The following is a 17418-nucleotide window of genomic DNA, read 5'->3' as shown; positions in this document are numbered from 1 at the left end:
ATCAGAATTTTAGGGTGGAATTAGCTCCAGTGAGTTGTCTTGTCTTGCGATAGAATGAAACATTTGAAGCTGACAAAAGCACCCAAAAATGAACTCTTATTATTTACTTACCATTAAGCCATCTCAGATATGTATAACTTTCTTTCTTCAGCAGAACCGAAGTGAAGATTTTTATAAGCACATTTCAGCTCTTTTTGTCCATACAATGGAAGTATACAGGTGCCATCAGTCTGCTGGCTATTTGATGGTCCAAAATTCATATTTAGGCAGTATAGAAGTAATCCACACGACTCCAGTCGATCAGTTAATGTCTTCTGAGGCAAATCGATAGGTTTGTGTAAAAAATAAATAGATAATTAAAACTTTAACTTTAAAAAAATCGCTTCCTGCCAGCAGTCAATGCATCAGTGACGTAAGCACAATGGCACGTTCACATGAGAAGTCGCAAGCGCGCGCTTTGTATACAACAGAAGAACAAACGTCACGCGAAAGTTTGGTCATTTCAAACAGCAACTGGAAGCAACAGTTAAAAATGTTTTAATTATTGATTTGTTTCTTACACCAACCTTGCTTCAGAAGACATTCATTGTTTGACTGGAGTTGTGTTGATTACTTTTATGCTGCTTAAATATGACTTTTGGACTTTCAAGTAGCCAGCAGACTGATGGCACCTGTATTATTCCATTGTATGGACAAAAAGAAATGTGCTTATAAAAATCTTCTCTTCGGTTCTGCTGAAGAAGGAAAGTCAAACACATCTGGGATGGCTTAAAGTTAAGTAAATCATGAGAGGATTTTTATTTTTGGGTGAACTAACCCTTTAATTATGATTTATGATTAACTTTTATTAATAAGTCATTAAGAAACATCATAAAATGCGTAACAGATTAGAAGTTGATTCAGAAGAAAGCTGTAAAGGAGGAAACAGTGCTGCTCTATAGAGGGATCTGCCACTTACGACAACTGCAACAAAACAATAAATTGTCCAGCACAGATATCACAAATCATAATAATGCAAACTAGCGAAATGAAAACTCAAGCTCGACAATTCCTCTGTATTAGATACTACATCCATGCAGCTGCAAGTTGTTTTCCCCATTTCCAAAAAGAAGAAAGGCTTTCATAAAGTGTTGGGGACATAACTGCATAAATGCACAATCAAGTTCCTGCATTAGTTTGAATTAAAACGCTCTGAAGTGGCATTATACAAGGTACCCAAAAATGGCTCTTCCACGTGCAGCAGTTTAATAGTCAAATATGTGTTCGAGAAAAACGTAAAGCTAAAATTACATTTAAATTTCACTTATTTTGTTTTGGGAGGGCAGCTGGGCACTGTCATAGCCCACAAAGCTGGTTGACCAGCATGATCTCCCTGATGAAGCTGGTTAACCAAGAAGGTCTTAAGAGTTAAGAAGCCTGGTGGGAACAGCAGCACACCAGCATCCAGAAAGCCACATGACTGTTGACAAGTCATGCTGGTGTTTTAAGATGTGCACTACTCAACTTATAGTACCTGCTTCTAAAAAAAGGTGACAAAGTTTAATGGACTTCAATCTTTGTGGGGTTTCCTCATTAGAGACAGACAGAGAGACAGCAAGAGAAAGATGATGTTTAATGAGGATCGAAGGTAATCCTTGATGTTTTGATGTTTTCAGTCGAAATCAACTATCCGTGCTCCCCAAGTATCTCTTCAATCTTCCTCTGAAAGTCCTGGTGGTGAACAACAATAAACTCCTGTCTGTTCCTGAGGAGATCGGCAAGGCCAAAGACATTATGGAGCTGGTCAGTGTGTGTGCATGCATGTGTGATATTTATTTGTGTGTATATTACAGTGTTGTTTGGTGACATTTGTGTTTTCTCTTTTCAGGACATCAGCTGTAATGAGATCCAGGTGCTTCCTACTCAGATGGGGAAACTCCTTGCATTACGAGAACTCAACATACGAAGAAACTGCCTTCAAGTGCTACCAGACGGTACAGACAAACACAGGACACAAAAGCTTCAACAAACATACGCATCATTGAGATTAAAATTCAAAAGGTCCATTTGATTTAAATGTAAAAATAGATTCAGTGTGTATGTACTTCATTATATGTTATTTCTCATTCAGGGTTCCCACTGTCATTGAAAACCTAGAAATATCAGGGAATATTAAAATTGTGATTTCCAGGCCTGGACATTTTTTAAATGGTAAAATGCAATATAAAATTATTAGATATAACATTTTCAAGTTTTAAAATTTTCTCAGCTCTAAAATATGTATTTGTCTAGAAAGTGTTGTTTGACAATGGAATCCTTATTCTGTGTTCACAAGCGACTGGCAAAGTTTTGGAAATTGGTCAAAAATGTGTGGAAACCGTGCTTATTACATCTTGTAAAGAGATCAACTTCATAAATTGACTAAATTTTTTCCCTCTCTTCCTTTTTCCCTCTCTCCTTAACAGAGTTGTCTGACCTGCCGTTGATCATGTTGGATTTCTCTTGTAATAAGATTACTGAGATTCCCCCATCTTACCGCAAACTCAAGCAGTTACAACACATTGTTCTTGACAACAACCCCATGCAGTTTCCACCCGCGCAGGTGTGTCTGTACTTATTTGTTACTGTGTATCTGTTCAGACTGTATGGAGCTGAAGATTATCTTGGATGTTTCTACAATCTCAGTTCAATAGTTAATTATTGCATGTTGGCGCCATCCAGTGGCTGGCAATGTTTAAAACACTCTACAAGGCATATTGATGCAAAATTGAGCAAGATATTTAATGAATGATTGTAGTTTTTTCATGTTGTCAGTGAAAGACAATATACATTGCTTATAAAAATTATCCTATTGCACTTTTCCCACATTTATTATTTCCACATTTTATTCCACATGCATAGAATTATAAGGTTCTCTATAGTGTAAATAAAGACATACATACAGTTGTTTCTACTGAATAAAAATATAAATCAGAAATTAATGCAATTCACCCCTTCTCAGGAGCACCTTTGGCATGATCCTAGGCATGAGCACTGCTGCATGTTTTCCTCTGGGATTTTTCTGGGCACTTAGTCCATTTCCTTTTAATCTTTTTGACTTTTCTTGTTTTCTAATGAGAAACAATCACCAAACCATGTTGCAGGGGGTGCTGTGGTGCAGTGCAGTGGTTCAGGCTCAGGGCTAGTAACTGGAAGGTTGCTGGTTTGATCCCTGCATGGACTAAGCCAGGAGACATTATGTCCTCGAGCAAGCCACTTCACCCAAAAATGTTGTCATCATTCACTCACTTTCATGTCATTCCAACCTGTATGACTTTCTTTCTTCTGTGGAACACATTTACATTTACATTTATTCATTTACAGATGATTTTATCCAAAGTGACTTACAAAATGAGGAAGGATACAACACAAGCGATTCATCGTAAGGAGACAGTAACACGAAGTGCTGCATTACAAAGTTTCAAATGTATTAGAAAAGAATTAGCCAAGACAGAGATTAAAGTGCAACAATTTTTATTGTATTTTCATTTTTATGAATATGTTGTGAGTGTAGGGTCAAATGCTTATGAAAAAGTCTTCAGCCGTTTTTTGAAGACAGAGAAGGTGTCACGGCTTCAGTGAGTTTGTCAGTTTGTTTTGTATGTTTTGTTATTTTCTCTCCCTCATGTCTCGCAGGCACAGCCGGCATGCATGATCAGTGTTTCCATGTGAACACTGATTGTTCCCGGGGGAACGCTGATCATACCACTAATTAGCATGCCAAGCAACACCTGTTCTTCTCTAATTCACTCCCTTCTTAAGCCCTTCATGTTCTCAGTATCTTTGCTAGATTGTTGTTTGTTGTTAAGGAACTAGCCTCACTCTCTATGCCTAGTTGGTCCTGTCTCGTGTATCTGTTGGTTGCCCGCATGGTTTCCTTCCAGTTTGCTGGTGTCAGCGGATCTTTCACGAAGGATACTTTGTCTCTGCCCACATGTTGGGAGTGTGGATGCTTTCCAGTTTGCTGCATGTCAGCGGATCTTCCATGGAGGATACTTCATCTCTGCCCACGTGTCGGTAGTATGGATGCTTTCCAATGTGCTGTGTGTAAGCTGGTGTTACACGGAGGATTCCACAACTCAGTTACTACCCACATTTATTATAAATTAATCCTTTGAACTGTTCCTCTGCATTTGGGTCTGTTTGTCTTTCTGTCGCTCGTTACAGAACCATCTAGCCAAGTATGGACCCAGCGGAGGAATCCGCTCCGCCCTCTATCAGCAAGGATCTTTGCTGGGATGTCAGCAGGATCAAATCTCCGCATTTAACCGGGCTCTGGAGATGATGGCTATGCAGCTCGCTGAGCTCAGCTCTGTTGTGCAGCAGCTCCGCCTACCTCCCAATGTTGGCCCCTCTCAGGAAGCATCTTCACCTTCTTGCCCCTATTTCGCCATTGCAAAGCCTTTCTATCAAACTAACCGGAGAAGTTAAGTTGCACCATTATCTCGCATTTGCACGTGATATGGACAAAAGTGTCCAGAGTGATTAATTCAGACATTTATTTAAATGTTGCTTCAAGCATATGGCTGAACCCCAAATTATGTATTAATAAGTCCCCTTTCTGCTGGACAGAGTGGATTGTGAGGGAGGTTAATACGCTCGGTGACCTATATGAGAGTGGAGTGTTGAGATCCTTTGAAAATATGGTTCAACATTTTGGGATTCCCAGGTTTCAATTCTTAAGGTACTTACAGCTGCGCCACCTGCTTTGTACTATTTTTGGGAATAGTATAGCCCCCTCTAGAGTGACAGATACTCTGGGAGTGGTGATTACTGCTTTTGGAAAAGGTCATGAGGCTTCAGTGTATTAATCCCTACTAATTCAGTGTCTGGGGGACAGAGCTTCAACTTCTCTCAAGAGAATATGGGAGAAAGATTTAAACTTGATATTGGAGGAGGGACTGTGGGCTAGGATTCTAAAAAACATCAAGTCTACATCTAGAGATGCAAGGGTGCACCTTATGCAATTTAAGATTTTACATCGATTCTATTGGCCCCCTCTAGATTGTATAGGCTTGGTCTTAAAGACACGGCCACCTGCTGGCGATGCCAATCAGAAGATGGGGACACAACCCATATTTTTTGGTAGTGTGTTAAGATCCAAGAATTTTGGTTGAGGGTTCAGAGTTTAGGAGGCTAGGCAACTTAGATTTGTTCAATAAAAATGGGGCTGCTATTTGGCCTTTTTGTAGGACTCTCAGGGAGGGGCAGTGGAGAGAGAAGTGCAATTTTAAATGTGTGTGAATATTATATATAACTCAGCAAAAAAGAAATGTCCCTTTTTCAGGACACTGTATTTTAAAGATAATTTAATCCAAATAACTTTACAGATCTTTATTGTAAAGGGTTTAAACAATGTTTTCCATGCGAATTCAATGAACCATAAACAATTAATGAGCATGCATCTGTGGAACAGTCGTTAAGACAATAACAGCTTACAGACGGTAGACAATTAAGGTCACAGTTATAAAACCTTAGGACACTAAAGAGACCTTTCTACTGACTCCACCACACCAAAAGAAAAATGTCCAGGGTCCTTGCTCATCTGCGTGAACATGCCTTAGGCATGCTGCATAGAGGTATGAGGACTGCAGATGTGGCCGGAGCAATAAATTGCAATGTCCGTACTGTGAGATGCCTAAGACAGCACTACAGGGAAACAGGAAGGACAGCTGATCGTCCTTGCAGTGGCAGACCATGTGTAACAACACCTGCACAGGATCGGTACATCCGAATATCACACCTGCGGGACAGGTAAAGAATGGCAACAACAACTGCCTGAGTTACACCAGGAATTCACAATCCCTCCATCAGTGCTCAGACTGATCGCAGTATGCTGAGAGAGGCTGGACTGAGGGCTTGTAGGCCTGTTGTAAGTCAGGTCCTTACCAGACATCACTGGCAACAACGTCACCTATGGGCACGAACCCACCTTCGCTGTACCAGACAGGACTGGCAAAAAGTGCTCTTCACTGACGAGTCGCAGTTTTGTCTCACCAGGGGTGATGGTCGGACTCGCGTTTATCGTTGAAGGAATGAGCATTACACCAAGGCCTGTACTCTGGAGCGGGATCAATTTGGAGGTGGAGGGTCCATCATGGTCTTGGGCGGTGTGTCACAGCATTATCGGACTGAGCTTGTTGTCATTGCAGGCAATCTCAACACTGTGCGTTACAGGGAAGACATCCTCCTCCCTCATGTGGTACCCTTCCTGCAGGCTCATCCTGACATGACCCTCCAGCATGACAATGCCACCAGCCCTGTGTGTGATTTCCTGCAAGACAGGAATGTCAGTGTTCTGCCATGGCCAGCGAAGAGCCCTGATCTCAATCCCATTGAGCACGTCTGGGACCTGTTGGATCGGAGGGTGAGGGCTAGGGCCATTCCCCCCAGAAATGTCCTGGAACTTGCAAGTGCCTTGGTGGAAGAGTGGGGTAACATCTCACAGCAAGAACTGGCAAATCTGGTGCAGTCCATGAGGAGGAGATGCACTGCAGTACTTAATGCAGCTGGTGGCCACACCAGATACTGACTGTTACTTTTGATTTTGACCGCCTCTTGGACAGCTGTATTTGCTCTCGGCTCCCGAGAGGCAGACCATGAACAGGTATATCAATGATTCTCTGGCAGCCTCATCGCCGGCAGGGGTGGGATTCTTCTTTGTGGAGAATTGGGTGCTGAATATTTGGTTATGCCTTTCGGATTGGTCAACACCCCCGCCGTCTTCCAGGGGCTCGTCAGTGACGTGCTTAGAGACATGGTTGATCATTTATCTTGACGATATTCTGATCTTTTCCCAGAATATCCAGGACCGTGTTCAGCACGTCAGGCAGGTGCTTCAGCAATCGTCTGTTCGTCAAAGTAGAGAAGTGTGCTTTTCATGCACAGTCAGTTCCGTTCCTGGGGTTCATCGTTTCGTCCGAGGGAGTGCGCATGGACCCGGCTAAGGTTAGAACCGTCTCCAATTGGCCAACCCCAAATTCTCGCAAGGCATTGCAGAGTTTTCTGGGGTTCGCTAATTTTTAATCAGAGGTTTATTAGGAATTACAGCCAATTCACCGCACCTCTGACGGACCTCATCTCCACATGCCCTGAGGCCGCGTTTTCAAAATTAAAGGATCGGTTTTCTACCGCACCCATCCTCGTAACTCCTGACCCTGCAAGTCAGTTTGTGGTGGAGGTGGATGCGTCTGAGGTTGGTGTCGGAGTGGTCCTGTTGCAGCGCTCTTCCTCAGACAGAAAGATGCATCTGTGTGCCTTTTTTTCACACTGCTTAACATCAGGTGAACGGAATTACGACATCAGCAACCGAGAATTGTTGGCTGTCCGGTTGGCCTTGGGGGAGTGGTGTCACTGGTTAGAGGGTTCAGGGGTACTTTTCGTGGTCTGGACAGATCATAAGAACATATTCAAGAGTATATCCGTACCGCTAAATGCCTCAACTCTAGACAGGCTCGCTGGGCACTATTTTTCATGTGATTTAATTTTGTCGTGTCGTATCGCCCGGGCTCTAAAAACGTCAAGCCCGACTCCTTGTCTCGATGTTTTGAGGTCGAGACCTCCACAGTCCCACCAGATACCATTCTACCTGCCACTCACGTGGTGGGCATGATATCCTGGGAGGTGGAGGCTAAAGTCCGTGCTGTGATACGAAACACTGCGCCACGCGCTACGTGCCCAGCATGCCGGTTATTTGTTCAGTGATCTGTTCGGGGGTCACTCTTCCAAGGTCGCTTGTCATCCAGGGGCGACTCACATCAGACACTCATTAGACAGCGATTCTGGTGGCCATCGCTAGCGCAGGACGTACGTCGATTCGTAGCTACTTCCACTCCCCAAATTACCTTACCGTAGGGATCCAGTAAGGCCAAGAGGTCTTCGGGATTTCGCTTATTTAGTAGCTCTGTGGACGCTGGTTCATGGTCGCTGTGCGACACCCCCTAGATGATTTTTGCAGACACACAGTGCATTTCCGCATCGACCGGTGGGTCCCCTGGAGACGACCAGAGGTGACCCCAGTGGCCACGCTACTAGTGGTCAAAAACTGATAGTTTTTCTTGCAGTTCTGCAGCCGAACGCTGGGTGTCGCCACCACGTCCCACAGCAGGCTTATTGCAATGAGCTCCTTATCCATTCAAATAAACCACAGGCTTTTTTGGGGAAGGTGGGGGCTGACCATGAAAACCCTATCTGTCCAAATACCCACTATTTTACAGGACTTTGTCCCTGGGGGACCACGGACCCCTGGAGTGTGTGTGGTAGGGGACAGGGCTGACCACAAAACAACTATTTGTCCATTTACCCACTAAATTGAACAACTTCCTCACTGTTGGTCCAAGGAACCTCGGTGTGTGTCCAGGAGGCAGTGGGGCTGTCCAAGGACAAATTATTTGTCCACTTTGACCACGTTAAAGTATTTATGATTTGTAAATGGGTGCAATAGCACGGGGGGATGTGCTGAGTGCCGTACTGTTTTTCTCAAAATTACATTAGATTAGATTCAACTTTATTGTCATTGTGCACAACCAATTAAATGCAGTTAGCATCCAGCCAGAAGTGCAAATAGTAATATATTATAAAAAACAGATGCAGGTAAAGTGCAGTTGTGAATGAGGTAGATACAAAAACGACTGTCCATGAACCATGTATTTGCATCCATTAAATAAGCTGCAGATGGGACCTTCCTTTTGGACTTAGAATTTTTTGAGGAAAAATTGCCACACTTTTTATATATGAATTTATTAGCATTCAAATTAAATATTATCAGTCAAACATAATGTATGGCACTCAGGACACTGCATGTATGGAACTTAAAAAAAGTTTACTCTTAAAAAAAAGAACAACTCTTAAAAAAGTGTAATTAACTTAAAAAATGACTGTCAACAAACCATGTATTTGCCACTATTAAAATAAATTTTACGTGGGCATTTCCTGCATGACTAAGCAAAAAGACAGGAAGTGCCCACATGCAATTTATTTGAAGTGCAGCAAATTGGTGGTATATGGACAATCATGTTTATGGCTTTTCTTGCCATTTGCATGTAATATTATCATTCAAAAATCATGTATAACACTCAGGGCATTCTTATAAATGCATTTATGTAACTTATAACTTCTAAAAAAGTGTAATTAGCTTAAAAAATGACTGTCCACGAACCATGTATTTGCCACCATTAAAATAAATTGTACGTGGGCACTTTCTGCATGACTAAGCAAAAACACAGGAAGTGCCCACATGCAATTTATTTTAATGGTGGCAAATACATGGTTCGTGGACAGTCATTTTTATGGCTTTTCTTGCTATTTGCATGTAATATTATCAATCAAACATCAAATTTCACATGCTGACACGTCGAGTGCCCCTTGTCGACATACTAAGAGGACTAAGGCCTAGGATGCAAAAAAGTATTTTTCATTATTTTCAATAGATCATTCTGCCTGTCATAGAAACCTATGAGACAGACTGCCTGAGAGGCCTAAATGCACCAGTACATTCATCAGATAATTTATAGGTATTAGGATGAGTTTTGGGATTAAACCACATGCACGCGCTCAGGGCTTCCCATTGAACATGTTTACATAACCCACAAGTCTTAAAAATGTTGATTTTGCATGAAAAATGACTGTCCACGGACCACCTATTTGGCGGCCTTGAAATAGATTGCACATGGGCACTTCCTGTGTGACCTGGTGAAAATAACCTTAAGTTTTGTGCTAAGACCTGGTGGCTTTGAATGCTTCATCACTGGGCCATTAGAAACAACATATTAAAAAGCCGTGTCCGTCAGAGTTTGGGAAGTACTTTTAAAAAAAGAAATAAAACTATTATAGAAAAATAACTGTCATTTTTCATTCACAAGTCAGCCAATTAAGCACTTAACGAATTCATTCAGACTTCAAACTTTGCACACTGTCTAAAAGGCCCCTGAGAAGCTAGAGATTTCAAATTGGAGTCATTTGGAGCTTTCTGAGGGGTGTCCATGAAACACCAATAGAAATGAATGGAATAAATTGCTCACGGGATACGCCCTGGCAGCATGCCCAGAGGTCCCAGAGACCCCAAATTTCACAGAATGACCCCTCGTGGGCCTCTTGAAGACATACAGAGAGGCCTAACGATTTCGGTGAAGTTTTGGTCAAACATCAGAAAACACCTTAAAGGACTCTGAACTGGCACAGCGGGCACCCGCTGTGTACCCCATGATGAAATGGATTAAAAAAAAAATAAATTTGTGTCAGGAACACCTAAAACACAATTATAGGGGGTATATGGGATGCCTGGGTGCTGCCCGGCATGAATTAGGGTGTTGTATGGCACACTGGGGGCAAAGGCATGCCAAAGTTGTATTTAGTGGGTAAGGGGACAAATAGTGGTTCTGTGGATGGAAGGAAGACTATGAGTAAAAATAGTGGGTAAGGGGGACACAGGAAATGAGTTCGTGGACAACAGAAAGCCCATTTAGAAGAATAGTGGATAAGGGGGACACAGGAAGTGTGTTTGTGGACAAGAGGGAGACTATGAGGAAGAATAGTGTGTAAGAGGGACACAGGAAGTGAGTTTGTGGACAAGAGGAAGACTATGATGAAGAGTAGTGGGTTTGTGGACAAAAGGGGCTCTGTGGATGCTGGGCAGTAGTTGGTTCGTGGGCACGCCCCAAAGTGACCATGACAACTCGAGAGTGCCCCTAGAGGTGTCCATACGGCGAGTTAAGGAGGAAAATGAAACTTACCCCATAGTAATGGCAAAGTAACAGATGGCCACCAAGTTAGTGGGCAAGTGGGAGGGGGATGATCCATCGCCCCTACTATGGGTCCAATGGCAATTTAAATGAATAGGGCTTAATCCCAGGAACCACCTAGGTTCCCTTACTTAAGCGAGGGAGACAGCGGTAGCAGTCATTAACCACCTCTTCCGCGTTCATGGCCTCCCGGTCGAGGTGTTTTCTGATAGAGGCCTCCAATTTGTGTCATGTTTTTGGGCAGAATTCTGTTGACATCTGGTGGCTACAGCTGAGTTTGTCCTCTGGGTTTCATCCCCAGACAAAGGGGCATGCGGAGCAGGCGAATCAGGAGCTGGAAAAGGCCCTACGCTGTTTGGCCTTCTGTAATCTGTCTTCTTGGAGCGATCATTTAGTCTGGGTCGAGTACGCCCACAACTCCTTGCAGTCATCATCTATGGGGCTGTCACCCTTCCAGTGCAGCCTCGGTTATAAGCCCCCTCTGTTCCCCGCGCAAGAACCTGACGAACAGGTTCCATCTGCCCACACCTTCATTCAGAGGTGTCAGTGCACCTAGAAAGCCACCTGAGAAGCCCTCATGTGGACTGGAACTCTCGTTAAGAGATCAGCAGACCGGCACCAGTCTGAGCCCCCAGCTTACTTGTGCAGGCAGAAGGTTTGGCTTTCCTCTAAGGACATCCCGCTCTGACTCCCCTCATGTAAGCTGGTTCTCAAGTTATGTTAGGTCCCGGCTCGGGACATCCTGGACCGCACCCTCATAGATCAGTTTCACCTCCGGCGAGGCATCCCTGAGGGGGGGTACTGTCACGGCTCCGGTGAATTTGTCGGTTTGTTTTGTATGTTTTGTTATTTTCTCTCCCTCGTGTCTCACAGGTGCGGCTGGCATGCATGATCAGTATTTCCATGGGAACATTGATTGTTCCTGGGGGAATGCTGATCATGCCACTAATTAGCATGCCGAGCAACACCTGTTCTCCTCTAATTCACTCCCTTCTTAAGCCCTTCATGTTCTCAGTATCTTTGCTATATTGTTGTTTGTTGTTTAGGAACTAACCTCACTCTCTCTGCCTAGTTGGTCCTGTCTCGTTTTTCTGTTGGTTGCCTGCGTGTCGGGCGTGTGATTGCCTTCCAGTTTGCTGTGTGTCAGCGGATCTTTCACGGAGGATACTTCGTCTCTGCCTGCGTGTTGGGAGTGTGGATGCTTTCCATTGTGCTGCGTGTCAGCTGGTCTTACACAGAAGATTCCACAACTCAGTTACTACCCATATTTATTGTAAATAAATCCTTTGAATTGTTTCTCTGCATTTGGGTCTGTTTGTCTCGCTATCGCTTGTTACAGAAGTTGGGAAGGTCATTCCACCATCAAGGTACAGTGAAGCTGAAAGTCCGGGAAAGTGATTTGGTGCCTCTTTGTGTTGTTACCACAAGGCTCCGCTCATTTACAAACACTGCAGCCTTCTGGTGGGAACATGGCTCTACAGGAATGCTTGTAGGTAAACTGGCGAGACCAGACGTGCTGCTGCTGCATTCTGGATCATTTGCAGAGGCCTAATTGTACATGCAGGAAGGCCGGCTAAAGAGCATTGCAGTAATCCAGTCTAGATATGACAAGAGACTGAACAAGGAGTTGTGTGGCATGTTTAGAGAGGAAGGGTATTATCTTCCTAATGTTGTAGAGTGCAAATCTACAGGATCGGGCTGTTTTTGAGATATAGTCACAAAAGGAGAATTTTGAGAAATGGGTGCAATTACAACTAATGGAGACTGGAGCTTTCAAGCTTCAAAAAGGAAATAAAAGCACAATAAAATTATCATATTTGTGTCCATACATCTTGTGTTCTATATTTTAAATTCAAGTGCTTCAGGGGGTACTCTCCCTGTAATCAGCTCTTGGTACCATTCTATGGTGATATTACATGAAAGTGATGGAAACAAAGTCTACCAGACCTGGTTGTGTGGCAATAAATATATATCGTAAGACGCTTGTTTTACAGCTGGTATGGTGCTATGTGGTGTGATGTGCAGTGTTATACTACAGTTAGTTCCAGTTCCCTAATCTGATTGGACAAGCGGCATTCCAAAAGCTCTATTTAGTAAATAACAGCACTGGGACACTTCACTGTGTGTATCATTCCACTTGTCAGCCAGACAGGCTGTTGATCTTTGCGGTTTTTCAGCCGTGACATGCAACGGTTGATCCTACTTCATTTGAAACAATTTAGTTAGTGGAGGAAAAATAGACAAAATAACTGCTCCATATTTTATCTTAAATGTAAGTTAATTGATATTAACTTATTGCCTTGTATTCAACAGTTCTGTAAACAAGATCACACTCACACAATTTAGTACAACAGCACTTTTGCACGTGTGATATCGCTGAATTACGTTTGCACCAGTCATTACAATGTGACCTGAACATTCAGATATGATCTCATGCAACCATAATCTCCTTTACATTGCTGAGTCCTCGCATTCTGGGGGGAAAGTCCAACTGATGTGTGAGATACTGAGATTTGCAAGGAGTTTTGTTGAAATTCTGCAGATGAAAGCTATGATGTTAAAAAAAAAAAAATCCAGGTGTTCTGTGAGACAAACTGAGAACTCAACAAAAATTCACTTTGTTTACTCTTACTATCACTCTTCTTGCTCCAACATGCAGTTTTTGAGTTCTTTCCTTATTCTTCCCTTGACTGAAATTAACCTTGTTTCAGATTTGCTTGGAAAGTCCCTTGTTCCTTGTGTAGTTATTCCTTGGAAGTGCACTGTGGTGATGCTCCCAGACATAAAACAACTGTATCAGCAGCACACTGGTGGACTGCAATCAAGTGATTTTGTAGTACTTGGAAAAATAGTTGATTATTTAATTTGATTGTTTATGGTCAATTAAGGAGGTTTAATCAGGTTATTTATAGAAGGTGATTTGATCTTTGATTAAAAAAATGTGACTTGGTAATGACGTTAAGCACTTTGTTTTCTAGGATGAAAACAAACACACACACACACACACACCTTGGTTCTAAACAACACAACAAAATGTGGAAAATTCAAAGGAGGGTCAATACTTTATAGGCACTGTTATATGAATCGCAGGGTTTATTTTAATGTTGTTTTGTAAAGTTTCATTTTGTTTTTATAATTCTTTGTCTTTGATTACAGATCTGTTTAAAGGGGAAGATTCACATCTTCAAGTATTTAAACCTGCAGGCATGTCGCCTGGATAAAAAAACAGACACTCTTGACCTGCCCTTTCTAGGAAAACGCTGCTTACCACAGCAACTGACAGACAGGTACACCCCTTCCTGCATGTCACCCTATATGTTTGTCACCTTTTGCTTCATACTCTTGCAGCACACTTATATTTTCTCAACAAAGAATAACAACATGTTGTCCACAAGCTGTTTGTAACTGATCAAGTATTTCCTGCTGCAATAGTGATTCATATATAAATGTGGGTCACTGTACACTCACCTTCTTTTACCATGTTTTTCATCATATTCATTCACTGGCCTGTTGTGGTTTTGATCTGCATGTTAGTTTAAGATTTAGTGTTTTTTATCTGCAGTCATTTGTATGATCCAAAACAACGCATTAAAATAGTAACAATAATACAACCCCAATTCCGAAAAAGTTGGGACAGTATGAAAAATGCTAATAAAAACAAAAATGGGTGATTTGTAAATTATATTCACCCTTTGCTATATTGAAAGCACTACAGCTACACATTATATGATGTTTTATCCTGTGAATTTCATTGTGTTTTTAAATGTACAGTAATTTCAAATCAGATGATTGCAACACGCTCCAAGTTGGGACAGTCGAGTGTTTACCACTGTGAAACATCACCATTTGTTCTAATAACACTTATTAAGCATTTGGGCACTGAAGACACAAGTTTTTTAAATTTAGAAAGTGGAATTTTCCCCCATTCATCCATTATGTACACTGGCAGCCAAAAGTTTGGAATAATGTACAGATATTGCTGTTTCGGAAGGATATTTGTACTTTAATTAACCAAAGTGGCATTCAACTGATTACAAAGTATAGTCAGGACATTACTGATGTAAAAAAACAGCACCATCACTATTTGAAATAAGTTATTTTTGATCAAATCTAGACAGGCTCCATTTCCAGCAGCCATCACTCCAACACCTTATCCTGGAGTAATCATGATAAATTGCTAATTTGGTACTAGAAAATAATTTGCCATAATATCAAACACAGTTGAAAGCTATTTGGTTCGTTCAATGAAATTTAACATTGTCTTTGTGCTTGTTTTTGAGTTGCCATAGTATGCAATAGACTGGCATGTCTTAAGGGCAATATTAGGTCAAAAATGTCAAAAAAGAAACAGCTTTCTCTAGAAACTCATCAGTCAATCATTTTTTTGAGGAATGAAGGCTATACAATGCTTGAAATTGCCAAAAAAGATTTCATACAAAGGTGTACACTACAGTCTTCAAAGACAAAGGATAACTGGCTCTAACAAGGACAGAAAGAGATGTGGAAGGCCAGATGTACAACTAAACAAGAGGATAAGTACATCAGAGTCTCTTGTTTGAGAAATAGATGCCTCACATGTCCTCAGCTGACAGCTTCATTGAATTCTACCTGCTCAACACCAGTTTCATGTACAACAGTAAAGAGAAGACTCAGGGGTACAGGCCTTATGGGAAGAATTGTGTAACAACTTCACAGCAGAAGGGAAGGAGAACACAGGGAAGCGGGTTTTCCAGGCTCAGGTAAGACTTTTAATTGGCCACTTCAGTGCTTTACAACTTCACAAACTCATCAGCTTCACAGGCACGTAGTTACTTAAACACATCATCTTCACAAATACAACAGAACGAACGTAAAAGCTTCAGGTGCACCATGGCCTTCCTTGTGCCAAACTCTCTCTCCCCTCTGCTGGTGGCGTGGCTGCTTATATGCCGCTCTCCCCATGCTCACTGGAGTTAGAGACAGGTGTTACACATAATCTAGCTCAGGTGCAAGCGCCCTTACCGCTTTCTCTCTCTCTGGACGGATGCTTGACCACGCCCCCGCTGCCACAGATTGCAACAAAAAAAAGCCATTTTTGAAACAGAAAAACAAAAAGAAAAGGTTAGAGTGGGCAAAGAAACACAGACATTGGACAACAGATAATTGTAAAAGAGTGTTATGGATCTTAACCCCATTGAGTTTTGTGGGATCCGCTAGACTGTAAGGTGTGTGAGAAGTGCCCGACAAGACAGCCACATCTATGGCAAGTGCTACAGGAAGCGTGGGGTGAAATGTCACCTGGGTATCTGGACAAACTGACAGCTAGAATGCCAAGCTGTCATTACTGCACATGCAGGATTTTTTAATGAAAACTCTTTGAAGTAGTTTAAGAAGTTTTTTTTTTTTTCAAATTGTAATAGTAATTGATTACGGAATTAATGTCCTGACTGTGCATTGTAATCAGTTGAATGCCTCATTGGTGAATAAAAGTACCAATTTATATCCAAAAGAGCAAAATCTGTATATTATTCCAAACTTTTGGCCACCAGTGTAGGTCTTTAGCTACACAATTGTACGGGGTTTTCATTGCTGTATGGTGTGCTTCATAATGTGCCACACATTCTCAACTGGAGACAGGTCAGGACTGCAGGCAGGCCAATCTACCACCCACACTTTCTGCTTACACAGCCATGCACTTGAAATCCAGGCAGTATGTGGCTTGATGTTGTCCTGCTGGAAAATGCAGGGACTTCCGTGGAAAAGACGGTGCTGGATGGCAGTATATGTTGCTCCAAAATTTGTACATATCTGTCTGCATTCATGGTGTTCTCACAGATGTGCGAGTTACCCATGCCATGGGCACTGACACACCCCTGGCCCATACAGACACTGGCTTTTTTTCCCTCTTTGACCCGGATAACAAGATGGCTGTGTTTTTCAAAAACTTCTTGAAATGTGGACTCTTCAGACCTAAAAACACAGTTCCACTGTTCTGCTTTCCATCTAAGATGAGACCGAGCCCAGAGAAGTCGGCAGCGCTTATGGACAGTGTTGATGTAGGGCTTCTGCTTTGCATAGTAAAGTCTTAACTTGCATATGTGGATGCAGCGGTGAATGGTGTTGACTAACAAAGGTTCACAAAAGTTTACCCAAGCCCATGTTCATGATATCCATTACAGATGAATGCCATTTTTTAAAACAGTGACGTCTGAGGAATCAGAGATCATGCACAATATAGAAGTGGTTTTCGTCTTGCCCTTTACGCACCGATATTTGACAAGATTCCTTGAATCTTTTAACTATATTATGCACTGTAGAGGGTCAAATGCCCAAAATCCTTCCAATTTGTCTTTGGGGAACATTGTTCTCAAAGTGCTGGATTATTTGCTGAAGCATCTCTTGGCAAATTGACAAGATGAACGATCCTTGCTCTTTAAGGACTAGGCTGTTTTTGGAGGCTTGTTAAACAGTATATAGTACTATGATACAATTGCCTCACCTGTTTAACATCTCCTGTTTCACATCGCCTTATTTCAACTTGTCAAATTGTTATTAGTCTTAAATTGCCCCTGTCTCAACTTTTTTGGAGCAATCAACTGATTTGAAATTACTGTACATTGTCAAAGGTAAAACATCATATAATGTGTAGTTGTATTGCTTTCAATATAGCAAATTATGAATA

At 42.0% G+C, this 17418-nt stretch overlaps 1 protein-coding gene across 1 annotated transcript in view; it reads left to right on the top strand.

Moving 5' to 3' along the window:
• The window catches only part of LOC127427858 (leucine-rich repeat and calponin homology domain-containing protein 2-like), a 166802-nt gene that overhangs the window by 65472 nt on the left and 83912 nt on the right, over window positions 1-17418 (top strand). The window contains exons 3-6 of the mRNA XM_051675718.1: window positions 1656-1782; window positions 1868-1973; window positions 2445-2581; window positions 13914-14044. Of these exons, the coding sequence (XP_051531678.1) occupies window positions 1656-1782; window positions 1868-1973; window positions 2445-2581; window positions 13914-14044 (501 nt within the window). The remainder of the gene's footprint in view (window positions 1-1655; window positions 1783-1867; window positions 1974-2444; window positions 2582-13913; window positions 14045-17418) is intronic.

Source organism: Myxocyprinus asiaticus, chromosome 3, assembly GCF_019703515.2.
Source record: "Myxocyprinus asiaticus isolate MX2 ecotype Aquarium Trade chromosome 3, UBuf_Myxa_2, whole genome shotgun sequence".
In the NCBI taxonomy this organism is placed as follows: domain Eukaryota; kingdom Metazoa; phylum Chordata; class Actinopteri; order Cypriniformes; family Catostomidae; genus Myxocyprinus; species Myxocyprinus asiaticus.
Note: the sequence above shows the minus strand (reverse complement) of the source record. Positions and strands in the feature narration are given on the sequence as shown.